Source organism: Pantherophis guttatus, chromosome 1 (assembly GCF_059756535.1).
Source record: "Pantherophis guttatus breed Tessera chromosome 1, ASM5975653v1, whole genome shotgun sequence".
Lineage (NCBI taxonomy): Eukaryota > Metazoa > Chordata > Lepidosauria > Squamata > Colubridae > Pantherophis > Pantherophis guttatus.
In genome coordinates, this window is record NC_142063.1 from 170,113,052 (window position 1) to 170,131,676 (window position 18,625).

The window sequence follows — 18,625 nt, forward strand, 5'->3', positions numbered from 1 at the left end:
TATCAAATCCTTCCCAAGGATCTGCAAAAGGCAGATGTGTGATGGCGTTAAAGGTGTCATTGGGATGTAAACTGTTCCAAGTAAAGCTGCCTTTTGCAAATGACTGATGGTGATTTTCTCAGTGCCAATGGTATGCAAGTAATGCTTGAGATGTTTTGGGAGTGCACCCAAGGCACTACTCCTATTAATATTAAATATGTTTTAAGCATGATCAGGCATGCACAGGCAAACAGAGAGTGCTGTTGAAAAATTGGACAAATTTTTGTTGAAAAACCCTTGGACAAGCTCATAGTGAGAAGTTGAAAACCTTCACAATCTGACCCTGAAAATTTAATTTTTGAAAATAAATAGTATATCTAGACTTGTGCCAGTTAGATTTCATATCAGGGCATGGTACAGAGCAGTGCAGGTTACTCTTGTCATGACCCTTGTCAGAGCAGAAATTGAGATGTGTATTGATCTCTTAGTGGCTTCTTTCTGGATTGGTTATAGTGGTTAGGAGTGGATGGCACTGTGCTGCAGTGATTCCCTTCTTCCTCAGTGGTTGGTTTCAGTCAGTGTTACTAGGGAGAGAGAAGTTGCACCCACAGCCTCTCATTGGTGGGGGACCACAGGGCTTGAAGCTCTCCCTTGTCCTGTTTTATATCTACATGAAACACTTGGGTGAGGTCATCCATCAATTTGGGGCTCAGTGTTATCACTAAACTGAAGTTATTCAGCTTTATATCTCAAGGCTGGGCTGTGCAGGTGAAGCTGTTGATATATTACTGATCCAGGGTCTGGAGACTGTTTGGGTCTAGAGGCATAGAAAAGATTTCAGCTCAATCCTGACAAAATTGAGTGGGTATGGCTGTCTGGCCCCTTAGGATATGGGGCATTTTCATCATTGGCCTTATGGGGGACAGCACTTCCCCATTCCAGAATAGTGCACAACTTGGCAGGTGGTCCTTCTGGACTTGCAGCTATTGCTCAAAAAGCAGGTGGCAGCTGTGGCCAGGAGAGCCCTTGTACTCTTCATCTCCCAGTTGCATCTTTTCTTGACCTAAGACTGTTTAGACAGTTACTCATACACTGGTCATGTTATGATTGGATTACTTCAACACACTCTACATAGGGCTGCTCTTGAAGACTACCTGGAAACTACATCTGGTACAAAATGCAGCAATGTGAATAATAATTGCCAAATCCCAATATGCCTTTGTCACCATTGCTACTTGAGCTGCATTACTGGCAAGTCCAGGTGTAAGTCAGGGTGCTGGTTGTTATGTATGAAGTTGTTTATGGTACAGGTTCCGGATGTCTGAGGGACCATGCATCTCTTTTTCTGCCTGGCTGGTACATTCTGATAAAGTGGATATACTCCATGTCTCTTAAATGTTGTAATTTTATGGGACTGAGGAAGCCTGCCTTCTCTCTCATGGACCCCATCTTTGGGAACAACATTCCCCCCACCCCCCGAGATACATACAATGCCTCATCTCCTGGGCTTCCTAAATAAAGCCTTGACTTTGTTCCTAGACCTGTAGTTGATGTGGTTGTGGGGCCCCTGATTTGAATTGTTACTGTTCAGTTGTTTTAGTCCAAGATTGCCTGTGGAGTTGTATGTTTTTACCTGCTTTTATTGTTTTTTTATTATAATTGTAAACCATCAAGAGTCTATGAGAGTGGGTGGCAATAATATATTTAAATAAATAAATAACAATAACAATCTATTACTTGCCCATCCCCAATCCCAATCAAGTCAGTTTTATTCGTGCCAGCTGGGTCACCAAGTTCATTTTTATAAGTTGTGGTATCACAAAGATTCAGAACCTCCACAGTTGGCATTTTCATTTACTTTTCTTGGAGAAACATCTCCATGCCCCTCATCTTTTTGATCATACAGATCAAATGTCCAGCTATGTCCAGTACAATTACTAGAGATCTGTAATTGCACATGCTGTCTGCGTGCCTTAAGAATCATTGCACTTTTCCCAAAGCACCACTAGATGGGAGACATTATAACAAGTAGCTCAATGCTAAACAGGCATTATGAGTAAAGGTGGATTTCATCAGAATAGTTTAAAAGGAATTGACCTGCTTTTCTATTCAACAGGCCTTGTAATAATATTTAATTTGTGCTTTTCAGTTTCATGGGAATGTGTAGGGATAAAGAGATTGACACATTTATTTCTTTTGTATAAGCTGTCAGAAGAATTGCTAACAAAATGGCTAACCTTCCCCGAGTCTCAACATGTGCCCCTCAGTCAGCATATGTTAGGTTTTGCAATGAAGACTGTTACACAGACTGCTATGGGCAACAGGTTTGAAGATGACCAGGAAGTCATCCGATTTCGTAGGAACCATGATGTGGTAAGTCTGCAAAAAGAAGAGGCAGAAATGTTCTCTTCAGTTCCATTTTCTAACACGGGGAGACAAAGCACATAGCTGTGCATAGAAAGGCACGGGCTCAAAGACATAGCTTTGCTAATCTCCTTCAGTTATTGAATAAGTAGGTAACACCGCTTAGCTGACCTTGGCTGATCTTGAAAAATCTAAGCTGAATTGGACCTTGGATGGAAACCACAAGAAAATTCCCAGGCTGGAGACTAGGCTGAGAAATTTTAAAAAATGGAAAATCACGTCTATATTGTTGCCAAGAAAACCAACATGTGGTCACCAGAGGCTAAGTTCACCTTAAGGGAAATTTAGATTTCAGTTCTTAAAATAGGCTTAAATAGCCTATTGCTGCATACCTTGCTTGTAGTGGAATATCTGCATTAAGAACTTTTAAATGAGGATCTTTAATCCACTGAGCTGAGAGATATTTTCTTAAAGTCTGATCACACAGAGCAAACCAACTGCAGATTTAAGTGCGAGTAAAAACAAAAACAAGCTTTCATCTAAAACTAAAATGGTAGACAGTGTGCAATTTCACTGCCTTCTTTCTGAATCAGCCTGCTCTATACCAATGTTATCTTCAGTTTCATCTCAGACTTTAAACATAATATCTACAATAGTTATAATTAATATATTTAATTGCCCTATAGTATTTTGAAACTCATCTAGGTACCTTCTAAAAATTGGAATAAGTACTGTACTATTTCATGTGTGAGGAAGTCCCTCTGTTCTTCTAATTAACAGAATAGGCAGCCTATGAACCCATTGTAGTACAGGTAGTTCTTCACTTAGGACCACAATTGAACCCAAACTTTCTGTTGTTAAGTGAGTTAAGTTATTAATCACTTCCATTTTAGCAGCAGCCTTACCTTAGTACAGAAACCGTATTTAATATTCTGGTAAGACTGAAATAAATACTTAACAATAAACTAAGAAAGATTGTTATTATTTATTTCTATTTCAGATCTGGGCAGAAATTGGAAAGGGTTTCTTAGATGGTTCACTTGATAAAAGCACGACCAGAAAAAAGCAGTATGAAGATGGTGAGTTTTGTTTTCTATTTATTTGACACATATTCCTGGCAAGGTGATCTAATTGAACATTTTTGCATAGCGTCATGTTTTATTGAATATTTCAGAAATGCTACTGTTTTATCTAGCATGTATACAGATATAGATAGATAGATAGATAGATAGATAGATAGATAGATAGATAGATACCATGAGCATTATTCATCTATTTTCCAAATGTAGGATAGTGTAATAAATCAATCCTATTTGCCCCTCCTTCAACAGTCTGCAATACCTATTTGTGATATAAATTTTCTGTAATTGCTGGAGGCTGACAGATAACATTTTGTTTCTCCATTCATACTTGCACATGCATACAGACACATATCTGTGGAACCAATGGATAGGGGTATGATAAAAATAAATGCGTTTCAAATCATTTTTCATCCACCACAAGGGAAGCAGCCTTCAGAAGCCAAAGACCAGCTGCCAGACATGATATGATGTGTTTCTAGGACACCCCACTGTGCTAGCTAGGAAATGACCTCATTATTCTTTCTGCTTAAAGCCCTGATGGAAATGGAGCTGGTCTTGAAGAAAGTCATAAAAGAACGACAAGGAAAGAGCTTCAGCCGACACATCTTCATAGATTCTTTACTACAGGGGAATCTGAGTGACAAGCAGGTATCTGCATCTTTGGTGTAATTAACTATTAATGGAGTTCCCTCTAGATCAGCTGCTAATTATGTATTGGTAGTGTTTGATTAATATAATAGCCTCCACTGTATCCCATTTGAGTACTTTTTTTTCCTTGCTTGAATCTAATGTGTGTGGCTATTTTAGACCTTTAGGCTTGAAGCCTTTTTTTAAAAAAATAATACAGTAATACATTATTGTATGCACTTAACTACTAAGGTGACATGGATAGGGTTGTTGTTAAAATGGGAGAAGCTGTTCTTAATGTATTATTTTAGCTAATTCCAAAATGGCAGGAAATCCTGTCAACTAGATCTAGGACTAGAGTAATTTTTTATTTTTGATGGGACAAGGCCTTGAACTAATCTTCATTGGCAGAATATTGGATAGGCGATACAATATCTGGCATATCCGAGGTGTTAATCTGGCAGAAACATCATGGCAATCGCATGAGTGGTCTACCAGCATACCGGATATCTGTTGCTTTTATGGAAGCTGCATTGCCTTGGCGAAAACTATAGAAGTCCACATCTCATGGTGGTGAAGAGTGGAGCTATTGCCATTCACACACATTCTCTGATCTTTGGTATCTAAGGCAATAGCCTTTCAAATAATGCCCCATTAAATACAGTGGTATTTATGTCTGAAAAATGCATATAATTATGAAATTGTATATGGAGGTGGAACAATTAGGTTTGAGCCTACAGAAGGAAAGACTGGATCAAATCTTCTCTCTGAGAAGTCCTGAATGTCGACACACTTTGGATCTCCCTTCCTGCTTTGGTATGGCTGCTTAGCTGCCACTGCTTGTTTTCTAGGGAAGTGATTTTACTTGAGATCCCTCCTCAATCTCAGTGTATCAGATAGTTGGGGATCCCATAATCTCTGCATTTTATTGTCAAGTAAAAGAAGCTATGAATCTTATTTTATTTTTATAGCTATGTCCTGGCTCTGGGGTATGGAGGCATGTGACAAAAGAAATCAGCACCCCTCCTTTGGGAGATCATTCACATGATACAGTATAACAGAATTAATTTTACTTTTTAAAAAAAAAAACAAGAAGGCTAAAAAATCATTTTAAGTAATCACGTGCAATACAGCAAAAAAAAGTGTAAAAATAGAGAGCTCTTAAAGCCACTCATAGCATCTCAAGCAAGTCCCCAAAGTCAAAACTACAGGCAAAAAGTGAAATTGGTCTATTAATTAGGAAATATAACCATTGAACATATGAAAAAGGAAAATAAATCAGAAAGGGATCATATCAGGCACCATAAACCTCCATGCATTCCAAAATAAACGTAATTTCATGCAACATGAAATGAGCCTTGGTGGCGCAGCAGACTAAAGTGCTATTAAGTAGCACCAGCTGCCTGCAATTACTGCACCAGCACCAGCTGCCTGCAATTACTGCAAGTTACTGCAAGTTCAAATGTCACCAGGCTCAAGGTTGACTCAGCCTTCCATCCTTTCGAGGTAGGTAAAATGAGGACCCAGATAGTGGGGGCAATAAGCTGACTTTGTATAAAAAGAACACCGCTTGGGGGGGGCCCAAAAGCCTTACTAAGCAGGTATATACAAAAGTATGAAGGCTATTGCTTAATGCATTGTAAGCCGCCCTGAGTCTCCGGAGAAGGGCGGCATATAAATCGAACCAATAAATAAATAAATAAATAAACATTTCCAGTTACCTAATTTGCTATTATTTCATAGAGGCAAACTGAGGACTACAACAAAGTTTTCTATTTCTCTCTTAGTTCTTCCAAATTCTATTAGGTTCTCCCCTTTAACCAGACACCCCTTTAATCGGACGCTCATGAGGTTTAGCTCCTTTTGTAGCCCTGAAGCCCTTGCTTCTCGCTAGAAATTTTTAAATATATAAAAAGATAAAATATATTTTTTCTTCAGAAGAGGAGGAGGCAGGAAAACTCTTTTTGCTAAGCATACTTATGCTGGTCTATAGTTGTAATAAAAATTCGATTGATGGATCCTTTTGCTACATGCGGCCTTTCTCAGGAGGATTTTGCTTGACACAGAGAAGATGTTTTGATTTAAACAATCTCTATGACACGCAGCTGACAGTCTGGAGTTCTCTGAAGGCCAGTTGGCTTCATAAGAGGAGACTTCTAAATGTACATGATACTTACAGACTTTGCCATGCATATTTTTTCTGGGCAGAGAGAAGATATATTGTTAACAATCAATCATTTTCTTTCTTTTTGGAGCCATTTCTTCTGGAGGTACAATTAATTTGGAATTCATTTCCGTTATATCTGCTTTGACATATATAAAATGTTTGATTAAATTTTCAATTTTAGATTTGGCACTAATTCTCAGTGTCTTTTTTCCTTCCTTCATGAAACTCTCTTCATTTTCTAGATTTTGGAAGACACTATGATCTTCTCTCTGGCAGGATCCATAATCACTGCAAAATGTAAGTATATAAAACAGCATAGTGCAAATCATTGAGGGAGGGGGGAATCCTATGAAAATGTTGTTACTGTGCTTGTTATTTCATAATACTATAGATAATTTGATTTAGTTTGTGGGCTTTTGAGGTGCTCCAGGCCTTTATAATGTCCACACTGTTTTCTTTCTTGGACATGAAAAGTTAAAATAGGGCAGGTGGAGGGAACTAGGGGTTATGCCTGAAATAGCAAAATAAATGATAAATATCTTGAAATTCTTTATTCTAATTTCTCATCATGTAGAGTAAATAAAATAGTAACAAACATTTTGGCAAATTGGGATTGGGAGAAGCAAAATCTCAGTATTCCAGGATAAAGAAAAAATTTCAGGATATAGGGAGAAATGGTCTTTATTTCCTTTTGCTTGGCCATGAGATGTGCTTGTCTGAATTCTTTGGGTTATGTTAGAGGCAGATCTGAAAATAGCATTACATGGGTTTCCTCATATTTTAAGGCAATTGCCTTCCTAGCTGATTATGATATACTTTGAAATAACTCTATAACCTTTATTTTGAAGAGACTGATATTTGAGAATAAAATGAAAAGAATATACAGAAATTCCATATAGTAGCCATGTCAGTATCCAAGATACCCTCGCAGATGCTCCCTAGTACTAGACAATGTCCAGTCACTAATGAACAAGAATATTTGAAATGAGGGGTCCTAGGTGCTCTCTGAGCTTGGTTGTTTTTTGCTGATGTTTCATTAGCAAAACTAGGTAACATCAGTGCTAGTAGGACTATTTCAGAGCCCAGGTGCCATTATATAGCCTCCCATTATGCTTACTTTCTAAAAAAGCTGATCAGGATCTGACGAACAAAGCTGATGCTAGAGGCTGATACTTTGCTTTGCAGCATGCAAGCTTCCAGTGAAACTTTAGCTTTTAATTAGGAAATATTAAGTGAAGCAGAGCGCCTATTAAATGGTGCCAAAGGAGGTGCTGCCAGCGCGTGGAACATTTGGATGGGGATGAGCGGTTTGTGTAGATATAGAAGAGTTTGGAATGAATGGTGTGGAAGAAAAAAGGATGGAGGATGGGTGAATAGTTTTTTTGCATGCTTGGGTATATCTGAAATTATGAATTAGAGGTCTTGACTCTAAACTCACTGGCTAGCTTTAGTCAAGCCATTGTTTTTCAAGCCTCTTTATGTGGGGATAATTCAAAACCTTATTTCAGAGAGCAAAGATAATGATGACTAAAACAATAACTATGGTATACAAATTGTACACTTCACAAAAGGTTCTCTGATTGTTAAACTGTAGATTACGTCTAAAGTCTGCTCAGCCTTTAAAATGCTTCTTCATTTTCTCACAGGCCACCTAATACTTCTGCCTACAGACTGCTTCATCTGGCCTGAGTTTTCTATTGAGTTACTCAGTGGGGGGTTTCCTTTTTCCTAATTTCAGTACATGAACTGTGAATTGTATACATGTGTTGACCACCTAAAGACTTTTATCCTCTGACGCATCTCTATTTTTTTTTTTTCCTGTTAGTATGTACGTGGGCGGTCTATTTGTTAACTACCTCAAAAGAAGTTCAGCAAAAGCTTTACAAGGAGTTGGATCAGGTTCTTGGGAAGAGCCCTGTTACACATGTGAAAATTGAACAACTTAGGTGTGGGTCTGTTTTTATACTCATTTTTTAGTGTCGGCAAATGTCATACTCCTGATCTCTTAACAAGGTGTGAGAAGAGGAGGACTCTTCTTTTCCTTCTTCTTGCTCTATCTATTTCTCACCACTTTTTAAAATCCATTTGAACCCTAGTATGTTACTATATTGCTAACGTGCTTAACTTAAGACAGAGTTTACCATGTGAGCTAGCCAACCCATTCCATTCCAGCACATGGGTAATCCTCAACTTACGACCACAATTGAGCCCAAAATTTCTGTTGTTAAGTGAGACATTTATTAAGAGAGTTTTGCCCCATTTTATGACCTTTCTTGCCACAGTTGTTAAGTGAATCACTGCAGTTGATAAGTTAGTAACCTGGCTGTTAAGTGAATCTGGCTTCCCCATTGACTCTGCTTGTCAGAAGGTCGCAAAGGTGATCACATGATCTTGGGATACAGCAATGGTCATAAGTACGAACCAGTTGCCAAGCATCTGAATTTTGATCACATGATCATGGGGGTACTGCAAAGATTGTAACTGTGAAAAATGGTCATAAATAACTTTTTTCAGTGCCGTTGTAACTTTGAACAGTCACTAAATAAACTGTTGTAAATTGCAGGCTACCTGTATCTTATATCTTGTACCCAGCAAATGGGGCAATACTTAATGGGGTGTTTGAGGGCAACAATAGGCAGAGCAGTGATGCAAAATGGGTGAGGCCAAGGCACATTCATGAAAGACTGGAATTTTCTGGGATGTTCCCCCTTCCCCCAATTATGGGTTTCCTTTATGTGTAAAACTATTCTAAGCATTTTAAAATACAGGAAAACTTGAAGTAGTTAAAATCTACTAGTAGATCTCAGTGGTGCTGAGGATGGGGAGTAACAGGCTTCGACTCAACCCCTCCAAGACCGAGTGGCTGTGGCTTCCGGCGTCCCGATATAGCCAGCTGGTGCCAACACTGGCTATTGGGGGCGAGTTATTGGCCCCCATGGAGAGGGCTCGCAACTTGGATGTCCTCCTGGATGCATGGCTGTCTTTAGAAGAGCATATGACGGCCGTGGCCAGGGGGGCTTTTCATCAGGTTCGCCTGATTTGCCAGTTGCGTCCCTTTCTGGATTCCTTACACACAGTCACTCAGGCACTCGTCACTTCCCGCCTGGACTACTGCAATGCTCTCTACATGGGGCTCCCCTTGAGGTGCACCCGGAGGCTCCAGCTGGTGCAGAATGCGGCTGCGCGGGGGATTATGGGAGCGAGAGAGCGCTCCCACGTGACACCTCTCCTGCATGAGCTGCATTGGCTCCCGGTGGACTTCCGGATGCGCTTCAAGGTACTGGTTACCACCTTTAAAGTGCTCCATGGCATCGGACCTGGGTATTTGCGGGACCGCCTTCTGCCACCAATAGCCTCCCACCGGCCAGTACGCTCCCACAGAGAGGGACTCCTCAGGGTGCCGTCAGCTAGGCAGTGTCGGCTGGCGACCCCCAGGGGGAGGGCCTTCTCTGTGGCAGCACCTGCCCTCTGGAACAATTTGCCCCCGGAGATACGGAGGATATCAGATCTCCGGGCTTTTCGCCGTGCCCTAAAAACTTTTCTCTTCCATCAAGCAGGGCTGGCGTGAAACACCCCCCCCCCATTTTTGAGATATTAGATTTTTAATTGTTTAATGGGTTTTAGTCGTAAGGTTCTTAAATTTTTGGCCAAAGGGTATAATTCTTTTAAATTTTTAAATTTTGTATTGGATGTTTTTTACTTGTCTGTGCACCGCCCTGAGTCCACTAGGAGAAGGGCGGTATACAAATTTAAATAAAATAAAAATAAAATAAATAAATCTAAGTGACCCATGAGTGGCACTGCACTTCGATTTAGAACAGAGATACAAGAGAAGTGTAATTTGCTAGGGGTGGAGAAGAAGTGCCTCAGCCAACAAGCAACCATTTGAGCTTCAAGAAACAGAATAAAATTGGGAATATTAAAGTGGATAACTCCTAGCCAAGATACATGTAATTCCTCCAAGAACTGATTATTGTAACACAAGTTGTGCTGTGACTGGATTAATGTTCATTAATCTAATTCTTGTTTGAATGCGGTCTCTGGAAGTTGTAGGAATGTGTGTGTGTTTTAGGAGTCTTCTTTTTTTTTTTTTTTAATCAACTGAAAACCTTGGAAATGTTGTGCTTGCAGGTATTGCCGGCAGGTTTTGAACGAGACAGTGAGGACAGCAAAACTAACCCCAATTGCTGCCCGGCTTCAGGAGCTGGAAGGCAGAGTTGATCAGCATCTGATTCCCAAGGAGGTAGGATTGGAAGCTGGTGCTCTGATCTTCAATTTCAGTTAAACTTCCATTTTAACTGGGAGGCTTCCTAGAAAGAGAATATACAAAGACAGAATGTGACTTTGGTTTTTTTAAGAGAGGCACATTAGTGGCCGTGTAAACCAGAACACTGAATTCTTTTTTCAGTAAACCGATTCAAAGAACATTGCTGCCCATTGCAAGCAATGTGACTCCAGATGGTGTACAGCAAAAAAACCCAACAAAACCAATGAACAATAAATCCCCCAAATAACCATGTAATATTTTTAAAAACCCTACCCAATATATAAAATGGCAACTAAACACAATAATTAAACAACCAAAATGAGACTATACTCAAATGAACTCAAATGCATTTTTGGTTTAATAAACCATTATATGACTGAGAGTTTTGTTTATTCATTCAGATGCTTTGTGCATCTGTGTGTTTGTGAACCTAATTTAGCCAGGAAAGATCCAATTAAGCAGTTTTCCTTTTTCTCTAAGCAGAACACCAATAACATTCTTAATTGAGAATAATTGGATCATGATCATGAGAGCCAGCTCGGTCTAGTGGTTAAGGCATCAGGCTTGAAAGCCGGACCCTGTGAGTTTTAGTTCTGCCTTAGCCATGAAAGCCACTTGGGTGCCCTTGGTCCAGTTACTCTCTCTTAGCCCAACCCACCTCACAGGACTGTTGTTATGGGCAAACAGGAAGAGGAAGATGTGCTGGATACGTTCACTGCCTTGTGTTATTTGCAAACATAATAAAGGCAGGATACAAATAAATAGATTTGGGTATACATGCTGTTAAACTGGGCAATTTAGTGGGAATGTTATTAATAGTTAGTAAAATTTATGGTGCTCTGTGCTGAGTTATAGTAACACAGTTATATCATTAGAATGAGGAGAGATGGATGTTTTAGCTGTTCATAAAGTACTTGGGAGAGATGCTTAAGGAACAGAATAAATGCATGAAATCTTACTGAGGCTTGCTAAAATCTTGGGGCCATAAAATGGGCCCTGAAGGAGCCTGAAGTTTTCCATCCCTGTTAACAAATAAAGAGAAAGAGGTACATGAATATTGCTGTTATATTTTTTGTTCCAAATTAGTAGGAGTTTTGATCAACAAAATATAAATAGAGCATCCTTGCTTGTGCCATTTCCAACAAAAATATAACCATTGTAATTGATCCATTTAGTGCCATATTTACTTGGACATCAGTTCCATATATCTTCACCATCCTTATAAACACAATTATGACTTAGTTCCTTAAGGTGAGATTATCAAACATCAGACTTCTGGAAAAGTAGTGAAAGGAGCTGATTTCAAGCTCAAAGCTAGAAAAAACGTTTGGTTTCTATCACTTCTGTCACTGTCTTTTTCCTCTTATAAAATGCAATGATTGCTATAGATGATTACACACATACTCATTTGGAACTATTATGGTCCATTTTGTCTTGAAATGCTATCATTGTGATACTGCTTCACGAAAAGGAAATTTATCTTAAGAGGTTCCGTGGTACTTGGCTGCTGTCACCTTTTTCTGACCCGATCTCTTCTTTACTTGCAGATTGGATTAGTTTTTCATTAAGGATCTAAATCGAAGTTGAAGCAAAGAAAATATATCTCTGCCATGTATTTATACAGCTGTTAATGCACATAATAGACTACTAGCTTCTGTATGCAATGTGATACTATTGTGCATGTCAGTGGCCTAATATGATGCTTTTTAAATTCTCTTACAGACTCTTGTCTTATATGCACTTGGTGTGGTCTTGCAGGACAGCTCAGTCTGGCCATTGCCCTACAAGTATGGAACACAGAAAACTTAGATGATAATGTTTTTTAATGTAAATTCATTTTTTCCCTGCTAAATTCTGTCTCTTGGTACTATATGAATAGTGGACCTATATCATGACACATGGTTTCTGGGCTCGTCCATTTAAAATGTAGGTTTAGAATTTCATGTTTGATTCAAAAACAACAACAAAGTGCATGTTAAAAAAAAAAAGTAGAATTATCCAGATGCATTATTTTCTCAGCAAAAGATTTTAAGAGGTTCATAATTTTATGGTGCATTTGTCAATTTTAGAAAATATTGACATTGCAATTTACAAGGATGGAGAACACCAGTCAAAAGCTTTACATCATTATTTCCAGTTATGGCCACAGAAGAATAATTTTGGCCTCAAAATTTGAATTCCACAGACTAGAAGAAAACACACTAATGCCTCCAAATGGCAACCTTTAATCTCATTCAGCCAAGTAGAGGCAGGACTGGGGAGCTGAAATGAAGACATTGATTTTGAATCCAAGGGGAAAATACCATAGAATTGATTGAAATAAAATTAACCAAACAGCTTAAAAAAATTAAGAAAAAATCTGGCTCTGGAAACTGTACAAATGCATTCTTCATTCCACATCAAAGACATTTTTGGGGGGTTAGGAAATGAGTTCACAGAGGTCTGATTGCCGCCCCCCCCCCCCAAAAAAAAGCTATATTAGCATCAGCCAGGCATTATCATTTCCTGACACTTACAATCCAACTCTTAACTCTGCTAATTAAAACAAATTAAGGGATACATCAAACAAAACAGCTTTTCCAGATTTTGCTGTTTCCCTGCAGAATATGGTTGGTCTTTTAAAGGGAACATGATGAGGTACAACCAACAGACAGCTGAAGGGTTGAACAATAGAAGATTTATTGCCCAAAGAAACATCAAGTTAATGAAAAGCACACATGTGCTACACTACAGATTTTAATAAATATTGCAGCGGGATGGGGGGACGGGGTGGAGTTGTGAGAAAGTAAATAACCAGGCATCCTTTTGATTGCTTTGTCCATCCTTTCATTATGAAAACCCTACTGTTAGTTTTAGGCGAGGCTGAATAATTGCTTGTTTGCCCCTCCTTCCCAACAGTGATGGTGAAACATGCTTTTCTTTCTAATGAATCATCCGCTGCTGAGCACACATTTGCTTGCAGGCCAGCTGGATTGAGAAAAAACGGAGGCGGCCTGGTGCAAGCAGCAGAGAAAGAAGGGAGGAAAGGGGAAAGAGATAGCAGCTCCGTCTCTCACCAAATTGTGCCAAATCAGAAAATGTACATTGGGTGGATGCAGGCGGCCTTGGGTACTCTCTGCTGAAGAGCTTCTTAATTGCCAATTCACATTTCTTGTAGCTCATTTCAAGGAGTGGGTAGCTTCTGATCTTTTCCTTTTCTTTTTGATAGATTTGATCCAGATAGATTCAGTGATGAAGCTGCTATAAAAAATTTCTCTCTCCTGGGTTTTTCAGGAAGTCAGGAATGCCCTGAATTGAGGTGAGAGAAAATTAATATTATTTTTTTTTTAAAAGTGAGGGGGGAGGGATGTGCTCTAAATGGAGGGGAGGAAAAGCAATACTCTCTTCTTCTGGTAGTTCTCTGAGATCTGTAAAAAGCCTCTTATGTACTTAGAAGATAGAACACAGAATAATAGGGTTGGAAGGAATCTTGGAGATCTTCTAGAAAAGCATCCAGAGGTGGTTGTGGCAGGAGGAAAATCTCCCAAATGAGAAAAAAAACCACTCACCCCTTCTTCCTTAGCCTCTCATTCCACACTGTCCAAAGGGTGACTGATCTATCAGAGATTCAGATGCCTGCGGTAGCAAGAAGTGGCTTCCTTCCATGGGTATCTTTCTGTTTCTGTAACACTGAATTCCAATTATTTGGCTGATCTTTTTTTCATGGCTAGGTTTGCCTGTACAGTTGCTACAGTTCTTCTGAGCGTGATTGTGAGGAAACTCCACCTGCAGCCTGTGGAAGGCCAAGTCATTGACACGAAGTATGAGCTGGTTACATCACCCAAGGAAGAAGCATGGATAACCATATCCAGAAGGAACAAAGGAGAGGAGTGAAATTGCTGCGGGAGAACCCTTTGGCACAACTGACCACCTTCCAATGCTTCCTTTGAATCATCGTTAGGCATTCTTGGCTCAAAATATTTCCTTCCTTTCCTAAAAATTTCCTTGGATCCTATAAACAAATCTGTAGGATTAATGGGAAAACTGGACCTTGTGAGGCAGTGATTAATTTGCTCCTCACTTCCCATTAACAAGAGCAAGAAGTCCTATATTCTAACCTAGAAGTCCTCAGCCATAAAAACCAGGTGTAAGCAGTCACATTGTGGAAAGGCACTGTGCATTTGGATAGAAGGACTTTTTAAAAATCTATTTTTAAATGACATACAACTCAAGCTTTGAGTTATAGCACAGAGAAACCTAAAGGTGAACCCTTGCTCTAAATTGGGTGTCAAACTCACGGCCCACGAGCCTGATGCTTCATGTGTTGGCCCTGCCCCCGCCCGGTTTATCGAAGGGGGAAAAAGTCCCAATACGTCACGTGATAATGCAAGTTTGACACCCCTGCTCTAAATTAAGTTCCAATATGAGTAATGGGTTCATGCAATTCAATAAAAATGGTGGAAGCACACTTCCAATAAGAAACATTCCTGTGTCAGTTGATTATGTCTCTTTCTTTCTATCAGGGCTTGGGTAGAAATGTTAGTCATAACCGCAACCCAGTACAAATAACGGGAGCAGTTTATTGGCAATGCAACTTAATATATGTTCCATTGCTTTTAATGAATGTAGTCGCAGTTAATTTTGAGGCCAAAGTAATATTTGGGGTGGGGAGCGGGGAGAAAATTGGTACTGGTCATTCTGGACTCTCTCAGGAAAAAATAATGCATCTCTTTTTTAAAAAAATAAATAAATCTGGGCTTCCTTGTCTTGAGAGATGGGAAAGATGGCATGCTATTTTTTTGTTCTTTCTTTCCTTTGCTACATAATTGTTGAAGCAATTGTACTGCCAGTGCATTATGCTTTTTTTAGTAACAGTTTTGATCAAAATGACTCTAAAGCAGTCTTTATGTGTAATTAACCTATTATTTGTCAGTTGTTCCAAGAGGACATATTCATCTATATGTTTTTTATAGAGCAGTGCTGTCACTTTGCCTTTCCCATTGCTGAATTAAATAGCAATCTTACCTACTATTTAAATAGTAAACTATAATATAGAAAAACCAAAATCAATAAATTGACTATACAGGGCAATAGCTTGGAATAGCAACCTGGGGGTTTTGTTTTCTCTTAAAATGTGTGACTCAATTTACGTTTGGTGGTGAATCATATTTGTTATTTTACAAAACCATTCTTTAAATTTATAGGCATTTTTTCCCAAATGGAGGGGGGTGGCTTATTTCTATCTTGACAGACTGTATGTTATAAAAAGTGAAGCTGTGTGTGGGTGAGTGCTTGGATAGATCTTCCTTTTTTGTATGGGTGTAAAATGAGAGAAGTTAATCTTCAGGTACCTTCCAGCATAGCCATTCCCCAATATTCTGAAGTCCACGTTTAAATAGATTGCTTTGCAGAATGATAAAAGTTATTAGCATCAGAACTGTATGAGCCATGGAACAGTTGGAAGAAACTGCTGATACCGGTGATTATTGCTGCTTGTTACCCTTCAATATCCATATATTTCAACTTTTTCTGGAAGGAGTTCATGGGGTGAGAGTGGGGGTAGACAATGGGCTGGTTTTGAAAGTTTTTTCTCTTGCCAAGCAGATCTTATTGTATAACAGTACAGCCCAAGTAAATACATCGACATTATCTTAGACATCTTGTTTATTAACATTCTGTTCTTATTTACCAACATTCAAAGCTCATGAAGTAGAAATGTGCAACTACCTGAAAGTTGGGGATGAAATAGTTTTACTTTCTGTTTTACCTATCAGTATCAAATTACACTCCCCTGTGGATTCTTTTTATTGCATTCAGTTAATCAGAATTCTGACTTACTATTCTAACTTGATCCTAGATTTGTTTGAGTTTGCTATTCTGATTGTTGTTGGTTTTTTACCTTCTTTAAAATAAACTTATTTTTGACATAGTTTGCTTATTCAAATTAGCATGCTCGGAAGACTCAAGGGTAACTCAATGGGCTTTTTCTATAAATAGTAGTAGTATTATTACATTGTTCAGTAATTGTATTTTACTAAATATTTTACTATAGTTACTTATGCAGTGGTATGTTAAGAAAAAGAAAGCTCCCTCAACTAATGATTTCCAATTTTAGTTGTCCAGATATCAGTCACAACTTGCCTGTGCCTCTGGATCATATGGAGATCCAAAATGGAGAATTCTACCCTAAACTATCCTCAAAATCTCTTGCTGCACTGAATGTGGTGCTCTTAAAAGAGTGAAGTTAAAACAAGGCTCACTGAGAAACCAATTATTTGGATGTTCATGTAGGTATGAAATTGGAAGCAGGCATGGGATAGAAGTAGGGAAATAAAAGCTCTTGCTTGCTAAAGAATGTCAGTGAGAATTAGACACTAAGCTATAGATCATCTAATGCTCCCTAATTAGCACAGTTGGTTTTAAAGCAGCTTTTGTAAAATTTTTACATAATTACCAAAAATAAATTTTCTCTTCTGATTTATAGTTTTTCATCCAAGTGTCCATAAAATATTTGGTGTTATGCTTAATAGAGGTAGTTCTCGACTTACAACAATTCATTTAATGACAATTCAAAGTTATGACGACACTGAAAAAAAGTGACCTATGACCATTATTCACACTTATGACCGTTGCAGCATCCCCGTGGTCATGTGACTTACATTTGGATGCTTGGCAACTGGTTCATATTTATGACTGTTGCAGTGTCCCAGGGTCAGATGGTCATCTTTTGCAAACTTCTGGCAAGCAAAGTTAATGGGGAAGCCAAATTCATTTAACAACAGTGGTACTCATTTAACAACTGCAGTGATTCACTTAACAAATGCGGCAAGAAAAATCGTAAAGTGGGGCAAAACTCACTTAATAAATTTCTCACTTAGCAAAAAAATTCTGGGCTCAATTGTCATAAATTAAGGACTACCTATTATAAGCTTGCTTTCAGAATGCTGTAACTGGAGACAAGATTCTACCGGAAATACAGTAGTGTGTATTTCCAGAAATAGGATCAATAAAAGGATGCTGCCTGAGTTCCTTGCTCAATACCAAGAAGATAAGATAAGACCCTGGTGGTGCAGTGGACTAAACCACTGTTAAAGTAGTATTTAGCTGCCAGCTGCCTGCAATTACTGCGAGTTCAATTCTCACCAGGCTCAAGGTTGACTCAGCCTTTCATCCTTCCGAGGTAGGTAAAATGAGGACCCGGTTTGTGGGGGCAATAAGCTGACTTTGTATAAAATAGAACACCGCTTAGGGGGGGCCAAAAGCCCTACTAAGCAGGTATATACAAAAGTATGAAGGCTATTGCTTAAAAGCATTGTAAGTCACCCTGAGTCTCCGGAGAAGGGCGGCATATAAATCAAACTAATAAATAATAATAAATAAATAAGATGGTCTAAGTATTGGTAATAGAGTCAATTTATGCAAAGAGAATGGGGATTAATCCAATCTCCATTGCCCCACCCATTAATGTGCATTTAGGTGTAATACTAGATAATGCCAAGGGCCATTCGACATACAGGTTTATCCACAAAAGGAATGATGGGAAATGAAAAGTTGTAGACTAAACAGGACCAAAATACTACTTTGCATTTCTGGAGTGTGAAACGACATGTTGAGCAGTCTGCAGGCAAGCAAATCATGTTCTGCTCAATGATCCACTCCTTTCAAAATAACAAAGTACTGAAATTTGGGGAAATGTGTATCTTTGCAATAAAAGTGCTTGCCTTAAGGAAGACACTTTAAATATGCAGTACTATAACCCCTTAATGAAAGCTAATTTGGTGCAGTGGTTAAAGCATTAGGGTAGAAATTGGAAGAGTGATCTGGCCATTGGACCTGGGTGACTTTGGGTCAGTGAGATACATTTAACCATGGGAAAGAGATTCATCTCCAAAATCTTGTCAAGAAAACTGCAGGGACTAGTACAGGCAGTTACTAGAAGTCAAAAACTGTCTTAAAGGGTGAGCTCTGCAACCCAACAAGCTTCCTGGCTAAGGATAGTCCACAACCCAAATCTCTCCAATCTCTACCAATACCTCTCTAACTTCCCCCTCACATCCAATGTAAGCTCTCATTTCATTGCATATCCCAAAATAATTTTCTTTGGGCTTACACATCTTTTCAAAATGATTGAAAATCAAACCAGTTAAAAGTTTTAAGTTC

The 18,625-nt window shown here is 38.9% G+C and overlaps 1 protein-coding gene across 1 annotated transcript in view; it reads left to right on the forward strand.

Moving 5' to 3' along the window:
• Window positions 1–16,394, forward strand: part of CYP20A1 (cytochrome P450 family 20 subfamily A member 1) — a 29,784-nt gene extending 13,390 nt beyond the window's left edge. The window contains exons 5-13 of the mRNA XM_034431342.2: window positions 2,185–2,352; window positions 3,344–3,422; window positions 3,958–4,073; window positions 6,462–6,516; window positions 8,045–8,165; window positions 10,351–10,462; window positions 12,209–12,273; window positions 13,695–13,784; window positions 14,197–16,394. Of these exons, the coding sequence (XP_034287233.1) occupies window positions 2,185–2,352; window positions 3,344–3,422; window positions 3,958–4,073; window positions 6,462–6,516; window positions 8,045–8,165; window positions 10,351–10,462; window positions 12,209–12,273; window positions 13,695–13,784; window positions 14,197–14,359 (969 nt within the window). The 3' untranslated portion in view covers window positions 14,360–16,394. The remainder of the gene's footprint in view (window positions 1–2,184; window positions 2,353–3,343; window positions 3,423–3,957; window positions 4,074–6,461; window positions 6,517–8,044; window positions 8,166–10,350; window positions 10,463–12,208; window positions 12,274–13,694; window positions 13,785–14,196) is intronic.
• Window positions 16,395–18,625: the final 2,231 nt, after the last annotated feature.